The 17,926-nt window shown below is 41.0% G+C and overlaps 1 protein-coding gene across 2 annotated transcripts in view; it reads left to right on the top strand.

Annotated features, from left to right (window-relative positions):
* ncapd3 (non-SMC condensin II complex, subunit D3) overlaps positions 1–17,926 on the top strand; it is a 107,983-nt gene that overhangs the window by 36,848 nt on the left and 53,209 nt on the right. For both annotated transcript variants that reach the window (XM_053410809.1, XM_053410810.1), the window contains exons 22-23: positions 1,391–1,486; positions 1,614–1,852. In XM_053410809.1, the coding sequence (XP_053266784.1) occupies positions 1,391–1,486; positions 1,614–1,852 (335 nt within the window). The remainder of the gene's footprint in view (positions 1–1,390; positions 1,487–1,613; positions 1,853–17,926) is intronic.

Below are 17,926 nucleotides of genomic sequence, written 5' to 3'. Positions count from 1 at the left end.
ACCAATTGAATATATATCGCTTCTCAGTCAAGTGGTTGTTCTCTGCAGAACAGGTTGGCATAATTTCATTTTGTACATCATCACCTGCACAATAGTTCACTCCACTGTCAAAATTGTACAGGCACATAATACCATGAAAAACATCATGGTATATACTGTAATAAGGATATCTTTGATCATCGGCTTAATTTTCAGGTGCAACTAGAAATTTAGTAATCAAGGTTGAGTTTCACACATCTGATCACCAATCACACAGTAAGTTTACAGTTTTTCTCCATTGATTTGGCTCATTTCACGAAACAGAAATGACATTCTCAGAGCTCTAAGTGCAATTGGCAAAATAGCCCATATGGTTCAGCACAACTACATAGATCACCTTCAAAAGGTCATATCTCACTATGCCAGATTTTAGTTTTGATGTGCTTATTGTTTGACAGTATATTGTGCTGTACACATTTTCTGTTACTGTAAGCACGATGTATGGCAATTACTGTAACAATTTCCATGGCAGTATGAGTTCAATAAAGTATTCTATGTGAAACCTTGAATTAATCTTTTTTTCTGTTTGATACACATAATATTCTGGAAAGAAAACATCTACTGTAACCATTCAGTGACCATTCATGGACTGAGCCAAGATTGAAATGTGCACATGAGGGATATTTCTATGGTCCACTGCCATACTGACAAAACATCTAAACATTTTGACCTGTAGTGTTTAAACAATGCCAAAGGGACTTTTCATTTTGGGGGCACTGACTATTTGTATGAGAAAAGGATTTAGTTTTGACTGATGAGTTGGCTGTTTTGGGAGAGATATGACCTTTTGCAGGTGTGCTATGGAGGTTATTTTGGCAAATGTATTTAAAGCTTTGAGAATGTCCTGGTTTTTTCTGAGAGATGAGCCACAGCAATCGAGAAGGAACTTTTCATTTTGGGGGCACTGACTATTTATGAGAAAATGATTTGGTTTTGAAACTTGAGTTAACTGTTTTGGGTGAGATATGACCTTTTTGAAGGTGATCTATGTAGTTGTGCTGAACCATATGGGTTATTTTGCCAATTGCACTTAGAGCTCTGAGAATGTCATTTCTGTTTCGAGAAATGAGCCAAAGCAATGGAGAAAAACTGTAATTTAGCTCCAATGCAGATTATATTCTGAATGTCCAAGAGCTCTCTTCTCGTTTTTTAAGGAATTTTTTTTTTACAAATTATTTAGGTACTAAAATCCAACATTATGAATCATACATAAATTACAATTCAATTTTATTTCTCAACTTTTTTTGCAAACCTCTTGCATAATGCATAAATTAAGTCAAGCTCTGCATCAACTATTGTATGGTAACATTGATTACATGGCAAACTTTTTCTTTATGCTGGTTATTGACAGAGTGCCCGGAGGAACTGCCAGCCTTGCTGTCTCTGTCCCAATTCAAAGAAAACTCTCTACCTTGTAGAGTCAAAGCCCATGCAGTCATCACTTTAGGTAATATGTTGCTCTTTGCCCTTTGCTCTTTGTTTCTGTTTCTCTTTAAGTAAAATCTATAATATGTATTCTTGCTGTCTCATCATACTTGTAATGTTTCTGCACTTGTGGCCATTCTCTGTTTTAGGTAAGCTGTGTCTCCAGCACGAGGAACTAGTCCAAAAGTACCTGCCAGTGTTTGCCAGGGAGCTGGAGGTTGGCACAGAGGTTGCTGTGCGCAACAACCTGGTGGTGATAATGTGTGATCTGTGTGTTCGATACACTACCATCGTGGATCATTACATCCCCAACATATCTGCCTGTCTGAGAGACAATGAAGCTGTCATCAGGGAGCAGACTCTTATAATGCTGACCAACCTGCTCCAGGTAGGAATTGTTCTATAAATTCTATACACATAGTTTCAAACTCTTGATGATAGGTCAAGTAGACTTACAAAAGCCTTTACTTGTACTGTGGCATGCCAGTTCAATCATGAACATTCATACTTTAATCTTGCACTGTAATCAGAAGGCTGTTTTTTTGTTTTCTATACACAATCTTTTGGACTAATTAGGCAATCATTATTTATTTATTTATTTCACACATCTCCCTATGCTGTGTTCAGCTGAACCAATACGTGTGTTCTAAAGTGAGGTCAGGCGTACCGCAGTTAACCCTTCTCTTGAGTCTTCGTTTGTGACAACAGTGATGTTCATGTATCGGGGTCCAACGCCTGATCTCCACTTCCTTCGACACATCCCTGTTGTGCAATAGTAGTAGTAGATTTGACGTTGGCTAATTATTAATAATTATGAAATATGATTATTAAAATAAACATTATTTGTAAAAAATATAAAGCTATTAATTAAGAATAGTAAAATAATTAATTACAAATGATATGGTTATCAATTAAGAATAGTTAATAATTAATGAAAACAATACAATTATAAATTAAGAATAATACTATCTGTAATTATTACTTATCGTCGCGGGGCACCACCCTGGTTACAGGGACCGACGAGTCAATCTTTAAAGATCTGTCTCAAGCGATAAGTTAAATTAATAATCTCAATATGTAATATTAAAGATTATATAATAAACAATGACGTGTTTTCTTGGCTTATAAGCAGGTAGTGCAACCTCACATTTTGTACCTCAACCCAGCCTCTGCTAATCTCTGAGAGTTAGTTGTTTTGTTTACAGGGATCGAGACTAGTGCTCTTTGTGGTTACACCCCACCTTTGTCACCAGACTCCACTCATAGCGCTTTGGTGGCTGACTAGTCCGAGACTGAGTCTGATGCAGGCAGTGTGTTTGTAGCTTGGCACTTTACTTGTCGGTGGGAGGCACTGATTCACATTCATCATACCTGACTACAATCAGGGCACATTCATTGTACTCAGGTAGCCATGGGTACACTTTTTTTTAGCTGATAAAATGCTGTCTCCTTACTTTATGTCACACTTAGAAAGAACTAGTTCAAAGTTCAGTTCATACAGCTAAAAATTAACCAGTCATGTTCTTTTTGTAATATCCAAGGGAACAAGGTCCCACCCCTCATCCTGTGGTGATTTTTGATAGTGACATGTGTAGCATGCTCGGAATCACTCAATATTTCTCACTTATAGGTATCAACATCAAGTTGCACCTTGACTTAGGGGACTGCAAATGACAAACAAGCTGTCTATAATACTATAATCAGAAATCAACTGTAAAACCAAAGTCTATAATGTATAAAGTTATTGCACATTTTCCAGCGGTGAGTAAGCATATCAGTGAAAAAGAATGGGTGAATAACTAAAATTGTACTGTACTTTTAGTCCAGGCAAAGTAGCGTTTTACGACCGACTAATTGTAAAAAAAATAAATTTCAGCATAGATCATTTCTATGAGGTGTCCAGAATGACATACTAAAAGTCCTAAGAAATCCTAGTTGATGAAATATGTTACATTTTCATCAATCTGAGATTTGTGCCAATAAGTCCAGGCAACAATACACCCCAATGGGGCTATTTTTTTCCTTTACTCTTATCAAATTTAAACTTTACACAATGAAATTACCCATGAAAAGTAAAAAATGTTGTGTTACAAGTTTCTTTGAAAAGGAATTCTAATATGCAAATGAGCTATACACTAATCGAATATGCCCAAAATACACTCAAATAAGCAACATTTTTTCCTATACTCCTACCACAATAAACTTTACATGAAAAATAACTTAATTTGTATTACAAGTTTCTTTTGAAATGAATTTGAATATGCACATGAGCTCCACACTTATTGAATATGTCTTTTAGACTGGCCTATAACCTGGCTTGGTAGTACCTGCCAGGGGTATAAACCCCGGCGGTATAGTCTTCAGGGTCACGGAGGCAGTCTTTTGGGTCCATACATTCACTTCCCCCTTTCCACACCATCATTTGGTAAAAGACCAGAAGACTATGGAACTTTGCAGCTGTTGACGTTGGAGGGAGAATTTAGGGTTCCACTGGAGATGAGTTCCGAGTTACTTCATCACAGAATCGCCTGTATCTCAGCATATCCAGTGATTCATCTTTTTCGCCCCCATACAGTGATACTAGAGCTTTTTCACCTGCTGCAGTGTTGATGCCTTTTCCCACATTTTCCTGTGACTGGCTGAACACCTTAGCTTGTTCGAGAAAACTAGTGTCAATTTATTCTTTCGTGATGGGGAGGCTTGTGTGCCTCCGTGACCCTGAAGACTATAACGGCGGGGGTTATACCCCTGGCAGGTACTACCAAGCCAGGCGGTTTTCAGGTTAGAGGCCAGTCTAAAAGTAGCTTTGCCATCACCCATTGGCAGTAGGATGATTGGATGAAGATTGGGCCCATGTATTTGTCATACATATGAATGGTGTTTCTGCCAATACAAATTAGGACATATTCAATAAGTGTTGAGCTCATGTGCATATTCAAATTCATTTAAAAAAAAACTTGTAATACAAAAAAAGTATAAAAGTGTATACTTTTACCATGTTAAGTTTTATTGTGGCAGGAGTAAAGGAAAATATTAAGCCTATTTGAGTGTATTTGGGCATAAACGATTAGTGTATAGCTGATTTGCATATTCAAATTCCTTTTCAAAGAAACTGTTACTTTTCATGGGTACTTTCATTGTGTAAAGTTTCATTTTGATAGGAGTAAAGGAAAAAAATTGCCCCATTGGGGTGTATTGTTGCCTGGCCTCATTGGCACATACTGATGAGAATTAACAATATTTCCTCAACTAGGATTTCTTAGGAGTTTTAGTATGTTGTTCTCGACACTTTGGCTCCAAAATGAGTTACTTTGCCTGGACTATTTGAGTGGTCATCAAGACTAGAAAAATGCTATATAAATACAAACCATTTACAATGATGATGATGATGCTGCTGTGTACCTTATAAATACACTGCTGGAGATTAGATATCCTGATTGGCCATGAGTCAGTTTACTTTGATGTGCTGTACCGCCTCTACCAGTTTCTATAGGGATTTACGAGTGTGAGCAGAACAGTTCCCATACCAGACTGTGATGCACCCTGTCAGCAAGCTCTAGATGGTGTACTGGTAAGAAACATTAAGAGGATGCTGGCATTCATGCCACTGAGGAGCTCTATTGACCATAGTGTCTTTGTGGAGTGACAAGAAGAGATTCTCAGTAATGTGCACAGACTGCAAAATAAGGAACCTGAAGCTTCTTACATGGTTCCCGCGGGGTCTTATTAAGTCTTAAATTTAATAATTGGAATTTTAGGCCTTAAAAAGTCTTAAACTGTCTTAAATTTGACTTAGCTAGGTCTTACAAATGAATTGGATTAGGAAGCGACTTCGCGATAACTCAGCATGGAACCATCACTAACTTTGCAGCCCCCGGTGAGAACTTATCGGAGAACAGCCAGTGTGTTGGTGAGGATTGATGTAAGGACTGTATATGAGGAACTTATTCTTTTAGCCGGTACTGATTTCCAGCTCTGCTCCAGGTGTGTCTAATAAAACACGGCTCAGACGACTTCTCTCCGTTAATGTTCTTTAATTTGTCAACAGCACAGTACAACATATGCCTATGAAAGGCAGGGCAGGATATGGGTGGGAATACGTGTGGTTCTATTAAAGGAAAGATACGTGCGTGCAGACTACACACCTCCATATTAACAATATACATACTTATCTACCCGTATGTACATGTTAGCGAGGAACCCACCGATAATGCTGAACTCGCGCTGACTGTGCAGCCCCAGCTGTGCAAGTTAACTAATAAAGAACTCTGAATCTAATACTAACATGCAGTGCCCACTCACGTTGCTCGCGGATGTACAGTGGATATAAAAAGTCTACACACCCCTGTTGAAATGCAAGGTTTTTGTGATGTAAACAAATGAGACAAAGATAAATCCTGTCTGAACTTTTTCCACCTTTAATGTGACCTTTAACCTGAACAATTCAATTGAAAAAACAAACTGAAATCGTTGAGAGGGAAAAATAAAAATAAAAAACTAAAATAATGTGGTTGCATAAGTGTGCACACCCTCTTATAACTGTGGATGTGGCTGTATTCAAAGTGAACCAATCACATTCAAACGCATGTTAAATAGTAGTCACTACACACCTACCATCATACACAGTGATTCAGATTAACCCTAAATAAAGTTTAGCTGTTTTAGTAGGATTTTCCTGACACTCTTAGTTGCAACTTAGAGCAAGAGCCATGGTTCGCAGAGAGCTTACAAAGCATCAGATGGAGCTCATTGTTGAAAGGTATCAGTCAGGAGAAGGGTACAAAATAATTTCTAAGGTATTAGATACAGTGCCTTGCATAAGTATTCACCCCCTTTGGACTTTTCTACATTTTGTCATGGTATAACCACAGATTAAAATTTATTTCATCGTGAGTTTATGTAATGGACCAACACAAAATAGTGCATCATTTGGAAGTGGGGGGAAATATTACATGGATTTCACAATTATTTACAAATAAAAATCTGAAAAGTGTTGAGTGCATATGTATTCACCCCCTTTACTGTGAAACCCCTAACAAAGATCTGGTGCGACCAATTGCATTCACAAGTCACATTTGCAAGTCACATAATTAGTAAATAGGGTCCACCTGACTGCAATTTAATCTCAGTATAAATACACCTGTTCTGTGACGGACTCAGAGTTTGTTGGAGATCATTACTGAACAAACAGCATCATGAAGACCAAGGAGCTCACCAAACAGGTCAGGGATAAAGTTGTGGAGAAATATGAAGCAGGGTTAGGTTATAAAAAAATATCCAGAGCTTTGAACATCTCTCTGAGCACCATAAAATCCATCATAAGAAAATGGAAAGAATATGGCACAACCGCAAACCTACCTAGAGGAGGCCGTCCACCCAAACTGAAGAGTCGGACAAGGAGAAAATTAATCAGAGAAGCAACCAGGAGGCCCATGGTTACTCTGGAGGAGTTGCAGAGATCCACAGCTGAGGTGGGAGAATCTGTCCACAGGACAACTATTAGTCGTCTACTCCACAAATCTGGCCTTTATGGAAGAGTGGCAAGAAGAAAGCCATTGTTGAAAGGGATCCATAAAAAATCCCGTTTGGAGTTTGCCAGAAGCCATGTGGGAGACACAGCAAACATGTGGAAGAAGGTGCTGTGGTCAGATGAGACCGAAATTGAACTTTTTGGCCTCAATGCAAAACGCTATATGTGGCGAAGACCAACACTGCCCATCACCCTGAGCACACCATCCCATCAGTGAAACATGGTGGTGGTAGCATCATGCTGTGGGGATGCTTCTCTTCAGGAGGTACAGGGAAACTGGTCAGAATAGAGGGAAAGATGGATGGAGCCAAATACAGGGAAATCCTTGAAGAAAATCTGATGCAGTCTGCAAAAGACTTGAGACTGGGGCGGAGGTTCATCTTCCAGCAGGACAATGACCCTAAACACACAGCCAGAGCTACAAAGGAATGGTTTGGATTAAAGAATGTTAATGTCTTAAAATGGCCCAGTCAAAGCCCAGACCTCAATCCAATAGAGAATCTATGGCAAGACTTGAAGATTGCGGTTCACAGACGGTCTCCATCCAATCTGACTGAGCTTCATCTTTTTTGCCAAGAAGAATGGACAAACCTTTCCATCTCTAGATGTGCAAAGCTGGTAGAGACATACCCCAAAAGACTTGCAGCTGTAATTGCAGCGAAAGGGGGTTCTACCAAGTATTGACACAGGGGGGTGAATACTTATGCACCCAACAGATGTCAACTTTTTTGTTCTCATTATTGTTTGTGTCACACTAAAATTTATTTTGCACCTCCAAAGTACTATGCATGTTTTGTTGATCAAACGGGAAAAAGTTTATTTAAGTCTATTTGAATTCCAGTTAGTAACAGTACATAATGGGAAAAAGTCCAAGGGGGGTGAATACTTATGCAAGGCACTGTATACCACATAACACAGTGAAGACTATCATCATCAAGTAGAGAAAATATGGCACAACTGTGACATTACAAAGAACTGGACATCGCTCCAAAATTGATGATAAGACAAGAAGAAAACTGGTCAGGGAGACTTCAAAGAGGCCGACAGCAACATTAAAGGAGCTGCAGGAATTTCTGGCCAGGACTGTCTGTGTACTACATGTGACAACAATCTTCCGTATCCTTCGTATGTTTGGGCTATGGGGTAGGGTGGCAAGACAGAGGCTTTTCTTACCAAGAAAAACATCCAAGCCCGGCTAAATTTAGCAAAAACATGCATTAAGTCTCCAAAAGCATCTGGGAAAATGTGTTATGGTCTGGTGAAACCAAGGTTGAACTTTTTGGACATAATTCCAAAAGGTATGTTTGGCGCAAAAACAACACCGCACATTCACCCAAAGAACACCATACCCACAGTGAAGCATGGTGGTGGCAGCATCAGGCGTTGGGGCTGTTTTACTTCAGCTGGAACAGGGGCCTTAGTCAAGGTGGAGGGAATTATGAACAGTTAAAAAATAAGTTAGTTTTGGCACAAAACCTTCAGGCTTCCGTTAGAAAGCTGAAGCTGAAGATGAAGAGGAATTTCACCTATCAGCATGGCAACGACCCAAAGCATACATCCAAATCAACAAAAGCATGGCTTCACCAGAAGAAGATTCATGTTTTGGAATGACCCAGCCAAACCCCAGACCTGATTCACATTGAACACCTGTGGGATGATCTGAAGAGGGCTGTGCACAGGAGATCCCCTCGCAATCTGACAGATTTGGAGCCCTTTTGCAAATAAGAGTGGGCAAATATTGCCAAGTCAAGATGTGCCATGCTATTAGGCTCCTACCCCAAAAGACTGAGTGCTATAATAAAATCAAAAGGTGCTTCAACAAAGTATTAGGTTAAGGGTGTGCACACTTATGCAACCAGATTATTGTAAGTTTTTTATTTTTCTGTTTTTCAACTAAATTGTTCACGTTATAGGTCGCATTAAAGGTGGAAAAAGTTTGGACAGGATTTATCTTTGTCTCATTTGTTTACATCACAAAAACATTGAAATTGAACAGGGGTGTGTAGACTTTTTATATCCACTGTACATGCACAACCAGACAGCAGTCTCTGTCTGACGGACTGCTGACTTCTTCCTCTCTGTCTCACGCTAAACGCTTGATTACTACTGCGCCACACTCCGCTTGCGCTACTCTGAGCGCACCCCCGCTGAATGCGCGTTCCCGCCGCAGGATTACAGCGCGCGCTCCTCTTTCTGTGCTCTGCGCGCACCTCCGCGCTGCTGATAGGCAGCCTTTATCCACAGTGTCTAGCAATTGAAAACGCGCGGAGCAACCAGCAATCAAGCTAAATGAGACGGAAATTCTACTAGTATGTCTTTTGTAACTTAACGGGGAAGTGCAGGTTCAACTAATATTGGTTTAATAACAGCATGTTTAGTGCATGGTTACAACCAGTGGAGGGGAATGATCTGGAAGGCCACTGCACCTTTAGTAAGAAAACAGTAAAACTAGGCACATCGGGGGTAAAGGCATTCAAATCAAATGCCCAGTCAGAGAAACACAAGAGAAGTGAAAAGCCAACAACAATCTCCTGCCAGTGTTCGAGAGGCAAGGTTGGCAGGAAGATTGCAGAGGTCATCTCAAAGTTAAATATTCTGAGTAGGAGCTGCAAGGAGAAGTTGGCTGCGCTTGAGACAATTGAAAAGGAGATTGTGGCCTAGGCAGCAGGGCTGAGAAGATAGAGGTTTATGTAGTGTTGGGGTGGGATGTTTAATTTTCTTCTCTGGCAATTTTTTTTGGAACATACTTTTTTTCTCTATGCTGAAAGAATCGTTTATTGAACTCATACTTGGTAACTGTTTGACAAACAAAAGCATCCTTTTTGATTAGAAGGCTCAGTTTTTTCTGACTGTATTTGTTACTATTTTGGACCTGTTAGGATTTACAACTGCTGTACGTTCAGAGATAGTCTTTGCCTCACTGCAGGGCCAGCTAGCTGTCGCCTCATTCCTTCTCAACCAGGTCTACAGACACACGCACACACACAGTTGTGTACTGTTCTGTTCAGTCATTGTTATGTTGAACGGGAATACATTTACTTTGCAAGTAATTTTCTGGGACTTATTTCTTCTTTCATAGTAAATTTCCTTCATACATTTTGCCAGTATGGCCGTGAAATAGGTCTTAAATTCAATTAAAAGTGGTCTTAAAAAGGTCTTAAATTTAACTTGTTAAAACCTGTAGGAACCCTGTTCTTACCATCTCAATCTTAACATAATCTTTGTCCCCACCCCCTGCTATCTTTTGAAGTCCACAGTCATCTCCATCTTTTTGCTGACATTGAGAGTGAGGTTGTTTGCCTTGCACCAGCTGCTCAGTGACGTCACCTCCTCTATTTCGGCCATCTCCTCTTTGTCCATGATGAGGCCCTTTTATGGAGGTGTCTTTATCAAAACTGATGTACTTGGCAAAAATGTCATGGGTTAATAGAGAGTAGAGGAGGGGTTGAGCACACTTCCCTGAGGTGCGCCTGTGTTGAGGATCAGCTGGGGGGAGGTGTGGCCGCCTTTTCTCGCCACTTCAGGCTTGCCTGTGAGGACGTCATATATTGAGCTGCAGATGGAGGTTTCCAGGCCAAGATTGGTGAGCTTTGAGATATATTTTGTTGGAATAATGGTGTTAAACACTGAGCTATGAACAACGAATAGCATTCTCACATATGTATTCCTTTTGTCCAGGTGTGTGAGCGCTGTGAGTTGTGAAGGATATAGCATTGTCTGTGGTACTGTTCAGTCTGTATGCAAACTGAAGACGTTGAAAGATAAGACTACAAAAATAGTTGAATTACTTGAGGACCCATCTTTTATCCAATGAAAAGTTGCGCAATGTGTGATGTGTCTAAGTTCTAGACTGATGGCTGTCATTTTCTGGTGCCTCTCTGAGCACCCATGGGTGTGTTGAACTTCAAATGGTGTATGGTCGATCAAAAGTCAGTGGTGCAGTATTTCGATCCGTTATTTCAGGGTTATTATCAAAATTGTATTATGCACTTACATAGGCAAAACACTTACACACCAGTTTCATCCACAGAGGAGCATTTTCTCTTACCTGGAAATTCTGTCATTGGCAATAAAAAAACTGCATTCTAAACCTCTCACTTACGAGATGGGGGACACCAAATTAAAGATATCACAAGGAGAAGGCATAAAATCCAGCACATTCCATTCAACATTTTCTTAAATGAGTCTTTCTTTCATTTTACCCAATATCTTTGAACCTGATATGCAAATAATTGCAATTTACCCATTCTTACTCCTCAACCCTCAACAAATAGTCCCTCACATTTGTGGACCATGGGCAAGTCAAGATATAGTAGTTATTGATCTGATTCAACCTCTACTATGTATTTGGTAGATAGATAAGAATTCTGGCTATAGTTCCACTTCACCACTACATAAGGCCATTTTTTATTAAAAGTTTTATAAAGTGACATTCGGCCTTACTAGCTACATGATGGCAGCATAGAAAGATAGGCTCCCGTCAGAAATAATTTAATAAGTTTCTTATTGGATATGCATTAAGGCAAGAGTAGATATAGCAGTCAACGAAAATGCGGAAAAAAGGACTTGCATCTGTTACAAACAATGTTGACGGCAAAATGTGACAGCCAGTCTCTGACCTGGAACAGAACCACGATGCCAACCTTGGGCAAATCTTTAAAGAGCTACGGGAATACAGAAATGATTCCAGTCAGCAACCTAAAAGCACAAGAGAGGATATCAGCAAAATCAACAAGCGTAGAGAAAACGGATGATCAGACAAACAAAGTCGAGGTCCGAATCCAAGCTTCAGAAGAAGTACTGAAGTAATACAAATGGGGGCTAAATGAACTCACCTGGTGGGGCACTTACGATGCGACTGTCAGACTACACCGAATAAAAGAAGTAGCTGAGAATTTGATCACAAAAGGGCTGGGGCTCCCTCCCTCCACAGTGCTAAATATCGAGAGAGCGTAAGCACGCGCTGGCCCATAAACCTCAGACAGAAGCCCCCCAAGAATTGTAGTCATGTTCTCAAGCTATATGATGAAGAAGGATGTGTTGAGACGTGCTAGGCAGAAAAGGGGTTTCGATTACTAAGGAAAATGAGTACATTTAGACCATGACTATGCTGAAGAGTTGATGAAGAAGTGGAGACCGTATGCAGAAGCCAAAACAGCACAGATTCCTGATCCGTTCCCCTCCAGATTGAGGCTTTTCTACCATGATGGTATGGTGACTTATAGTTCATCAGAGGTGGCCTAGGTGGATATGGTAGAGAGGGGTATACTGGTGACAGTCCTGAAAAATCAATCATCTCTTTTGGAGCAGATTTAACAGCTGACTTGGTAACCCAGTGAAAAGTGACGTGACAGAGATACAGGCTCTAATAGAGGTAACAAGGAACGGCTCCAGGCTCTCTGGTGGGAAGGGTAGGGACTCTCCTTCTGTACTCAACTCCAACAGAGTCAGGAGGCCTGACTATTGTAAGTCAAACTTACTATTAATGCTAGTGATTTCTATTGTGTTACGGTTTAATTGGTTAAATACTACACTTGTGTTACTGTTTTCTCTAGTTTTAGGGGTGTACATGTGTTATGCAAAGGGTTTAAAGCGTTTTAAAAAAAACACAAGGGAATACAGCAAATCATCTTAGGTAGTCATCTATAATGTAGATGGTCTAGTGAAGTAAAGTTATAGATAAATTGAAGAGGGAAGGAATAGAGGTAGCTTTCTTCCAAGACTCATAATGAACTGGAACCTTAAAAAAGACTTAAGAGATGGAGAATTAATCAATATTCATCTTTTTGAGGTTAGGGCTCTACGAGAGGAGTAGCAACCTTAGTTAGTATTAGAAGAGATTGCATAGGGTGAAACATTTTAATATTGTGACCATTTGGTGGTGGTGGATCCTGATCGTGGACTATTATTTTCAACAAGACTGCTTGATATACAATAGGCCTACTCACATTCTCTACCATTATTGACAATAACTCCTGAATTCATTTACTTTCCAGTATGTTACCAACTGTTTATTCTAATCAGTGTTGTAAATACTGTTACGTTTTTTTCCCATGTTAAAAGGGTTTTCTGGTAGTTTTTTTTTTTAATCCTGACCCTAATTATAAAGCACAATGGAATTAAATTGAGGAAAACGCAACTTGGGCAGTACCAGTTCAGGCTAGGTTAGGCAATAAAAGATTAAGCTAAAACTTAATGGATAAAGACAACAAGACAAAAATGTGGCTGAAATTGATAACCAAGGAAAGATATGTTATCTTGACTTTATGCCAAGTTGGATATAACCTATAAAGCATGGGCTAACCAGGGACCCTCTGCATACTGCACTTTTTACAATCAGATGACATTGAGAAATTAATTGATTTTATTATTTAATTCTCTTCAAGTCTGTCAATATATTAATAATTATATTACAGGGAGCAAAAAGGCTACATTAAACAAATATGTTAAAGGGAAGCCAACAACTGCATTCCGGGGGAAGGGACTGCAAATTACTACAAACAACTTCTCAACCCCGGTGAGAGCCTAAGAGTAGAAAACTCTTATAGCCACCCAGAAGTCTGCTCCTCCAGCACTTGTAGAAACTGTGGTTCCGAAAAATCACTACCATTTGTTCTGGGCCTGTCCAAATGTAAATTCCTTATGGCATAATATTCACTCAAAATTGGATAATATTTTCAGACCAAAGATTACTTTCAATTGGGAAGAACTCCTTTCTCTTTGAATCTATGCAGTCAACACCGAAAAATATAAAACAAAATACCTATTTAGATTTCTAGGTATAGCTGCAAGAAAAGCAATCACAAGGAAATGGTTAAAGCCACATTCCAAGTCATTGAAGGATTGATATATCATCTATGACATTTATTTAATGTAACAAATCACCTTTTCCATAAGGCTACAGGAAACTAAGTTTGAGGAAATTTGGGCAGAGTGGGAAAGTTATATTTCCCTGATTCACTTAAGCAGCATTTCTCTAAGAGTGGTCCTCAGATGAGTACCCCTGAGTGGTCCGCGAGTAAGTTAGGTAAAATATCATAGTTTAAATTAAAAGTGTTTCTCAATCTGTCTTTTATCTGTGTGACTCCAAAGCCTACTGAGTAGCATAAATGTGTGTTTTTCCAATATTAAATCAATATATAAACTTAAACTGTAGTATTTGAACTTGCTCTTTTGCTGTGTTTTTGGACTTTAACTGTCTTGTGACCTTTTTGTGACACTGCCTAGTGCAGAACTGTCAAACTGATGATATGGATTGGTGGCTTAAGATGGTGTCCATTAAACAAAAACCGAACGGAAATTCTGACACAAAAGGTAAGGTTCAAAGATTAGATGCCAGTGGTTCAGCAACTGCTCCGACCAAAATCAATTCAGCTGCGGGCGGAAGCAAGTAAGTGGCAACTGCATGGAAAAGCCGTCGCAGTCTTCTCGCCGGGTGAAAAATTAAAGCCACACTTCTCTAAATGGAATTGTATCTTGATCCCCAAGAATTTGAGTGTTTCCCGACAGTTTTAATTAATAATGAAATAATGAACAGGGAAGGTTACGGAGTTCTTGACAGTGTAGAGTTTGGCAAATTCATATGTTGTGCAACATATCACAACACATATCAAACTCATGAACATCATTCAGAATCGAATAAACAGTCTTGCTAAGCCTTGTGTAATTATTAAGCCCAGTTATGTTACCCATCCTTGGAAAGGGAAAAGAGGTTGCTGTGCAGTTAGCAGTTCATCCTGCCGGTTGTGTGAAGTTTTCTGGCTTTGTGTGGTTTCTGCCTTAGCGGTTCTGTTGAGTTGTGGAGCGCAGAAGCTGGTTGGAGTTTTCCTGCTGGAAATCGAGTCGCTACTAGGAGTTTGGTAGAGCTTCAGATGCGAGGAGGCTTCCTTAGTGAGAGGATTTGGAAGCTGTAACTCTGCGCTCCTCTCGTTTGATGCGAAGAGGAGATGCGAGCTGGAGAAATCAGGTTTCTCCCCTCGCCGATACAGAAAGAGAGGCTGGCAGCCTTCCGCCTTGGAAGGTTGGTGGAAAGAGAAATAATCGGGGGAGACCTGGCCTTATATTGGCCCTGTGACCTCACAGGTCATGGGGCCAGAGTGACCAAAAGGAGGTGACCCTCTGGGCTTTTCACACCTTTGTGTGAATTTGTCCGGAACAAAGGGACATGCAGCAACTTGGGAGACTAAAGGCCTCTGTATGCTTCTCCGAGTCCGTTGCGGAAGGACGGACGGACGGAGCGGACGGACACTTTTTGATTTATAGTTCTACGAGCCTTTTTGTTCCGAAAACAATTCACCGCCAGAACAGTAGTTGGCGCCACGGAAGTCGAGCTTAGAGAAGCCTACCTCATGAGGTATATAGAAGAAGTCCACGCTGGTTTATTTACGTCCCCCCGGCTCCTCACACACAGTGAACGATGACAACAGAAAAGGGCTGTTGATGACGCGACAGTTTTGCCGAAATAAAGTGAAACCCAGCGGGTCAAAATGCTTATGTTATCGTGTCTTAACGCAGCGGTTCCCCGGTCTTGTTTCCAAACTGCGTTGCTAATTCAACAGCTGTAACAGCTTGAAGCTACACGGAGGCAGCTAGCTTCCCCCCAGCTTCCACACACAGTCAGCACGGACACCCGATACTAACTACTACCAAGTGTTTGCTTCTAACCTGACGGTGTTTGAGAAACAGTGTCATGAGAGCCGTGGGATTAAGTCAGCGGGTTTTTGCGCTGTTCCCACCGCAGTTAGCATGGTGGCTAGCCCGCTATCCCCGTTATCAAAGTTCGTTATAACCGTATGTGACCGTACACACATGCTGTAAGTGCTCTAACCCAGTGATTTTCAACCAGTGTGCCGTGAGAGATCGTCAGGTGTGCTGTGGGAAATGATCTAATATCTAGTGTTGCACCGAAGATGTTTTCCGACATCTGCACATCGGTAATAAACTTGACTTTCACTGATATCATTGGTATTTGTGGTTAAACCGCTGGGCACGTGCCGCGGCTGGGGGAGCAGTCGCCCCGTCGCCCTCCTCTCCACGCCTCCGGAGACCCAGCGTGCGGCACGTCTCGACGTTTTTTGGCGGGGGGAGGTCCTCTTCTGCGGTGCCTCACGGCTTCAGTGGTGCGGGGGCTTTCTTTCTCTTGGACCGCGGGGCGGTGTCCCCCGCCGGTGCGGAAGGCAGGCCGTTGGAGGGGACCGGATACGGCGGTCGGCGGCGGCGACTCTGGACGCGTGTCGGGACCTTCTCGCGGATCACCTCAGCTACAGCGCCCGCTGGGGGAACCCTCCGTTCGCGCGGGGGGCCCCTTCCGGCGGTGCGCCTCGGCTGGCGCCTAGCAGCTGACTCTGGTGCGGACCAGGGGAATCCGACTGTTTAATTAAAACAAAGCATCGCGAAGGCCCACGGTGGGTGTTGACGCGATGTGGTTTCTGCCCAGTGCTCTAAATGTCAAAGTGAAGAAATTCAATGAAGCGCGGGTGAACGGCGGGAGTAACTATTGGCACTCAAAACAGGTCAATCTGTTTTAGACAGGGTTAAAATGTCCTGTTTTAAATGATCCTTGTGGTATTTTGACCAAAATATGTTAGACATTTCATTAAGACCCCAAGGAACCATATCAACTGTGATTAAAATGGGTATAATATGTCTCCGTTAAATAAAGTTTAGTTAAATCAAAGATTGTTTCATAAATCTGATTCAATACCTCATTAAAAGGTAAGAGTAATAAAGGGCTGAAATAATTTAAAATAGTGCTTTTTAATACATTTAGAAACTATATTACTAATTATATGTATTATATGTACTGTGTTAGGCCATAGAGTGTCATTTTGTGTCATTTTGGTTGGTGGTGTGCCCCAGGATTTTGTAAATGTAAAAAATGTGCCGCGGCTCAAAAAAGGTTGAAAATCACTGCTCTAACCAGCCACAGTCAGCCGGACAACGCCGCTGGCTAAACACACTTGTCACATTAATCATAGAGTCTTAGTTGTGATTTAGGTTTATTGTGATTTAGGGAAGGAAACAGGAAGTTAGAGGTCCGGAAATGACGCCGGGCGGAAATGATGTTTTTAGTGGACCAATCACAGCCAAGTACTATCCGTGGGCTGTCCGCCATTTCGACGTGTAGTTAGAAAAATGAGAGCTGCACGAAAAGCTCTGCGAGGAGCCGCGGAGAGGCGCGGAGAGGCACGGAGAGGGCGTTCCACGTTGGAGAGGGCGGTCCTATCTGTCCGTGTTTGTCAAAACGGAGCATACATTGGCCTTGAGCTCTGGAGGCTTTCTCAAGAACCAAGACCATGCTGTTTTCAGGCTTTTGACTACACACTTAGGCCGAAGAATAGGCCTGTGGTTTCATAAAATGTCCCAACATAACATTGTTGCAGCATTCAAGGAACATCTACAGATCCTTCCTATTCCTTGACGATGACTTTCAGAGAGAAAGGTTTGCTCGTGTGACGCCACACACAATAATGCTGCATACAACAGTTCTAGACATCACGACAAAGACTACTATAACATGTCTGTCATCAACCCAGTTATGTCCTACTGAGTTTTCTTTCCTCGTGCGACACAACACCCGATGTGGATAACGCAACAAAAACGTCCTGGTTGGGAGGTATTTTCCTCTACCATTAATCTTTTCTCTGACTTTGTTTGTGTCCAAATTATCTTACGTTTCTTAACCGTGTGTTCAGTGTTAATTTTGGCAGCTATTTTTGATTTAGTCTTAGTCTTTTGACAAAAACAAATTACATTTTAGTCTAAAATGTAATTCGTTTTCGTCGACTAAAACTAGTCTAGTTTTAGTCACATTTAGTAGCCACATTAATCTCCTTTTCTTCCCTTCTCAGGCCCAGGGACCCTATGTTTGTGACTAAAACTGCATAATAGTCTAGCTTGCAGTACTTAAGATATCCATTAGATATCCCTACC

The sequence above is a fragment of the Pleuronectes platessa genome, chromosome 19 (genome assembly GCF_947347685.1).
Source record: "Pleuronectes platessa chromosome 19, fPlePla1.1, whole genome shotgun sequence".
In the NCBI taxonomy this organism is placed as follows: domain Eukaryota; kingdom Metazoa; phylum Chordata; class Actinopteri; order Pleuronectiformes; family Pleuronectidae; genus Pleuronectes; species Pleuronectes platessa.
This window is presented reverse-complemented; position numbering and strand designations above follow the sequence as displayed.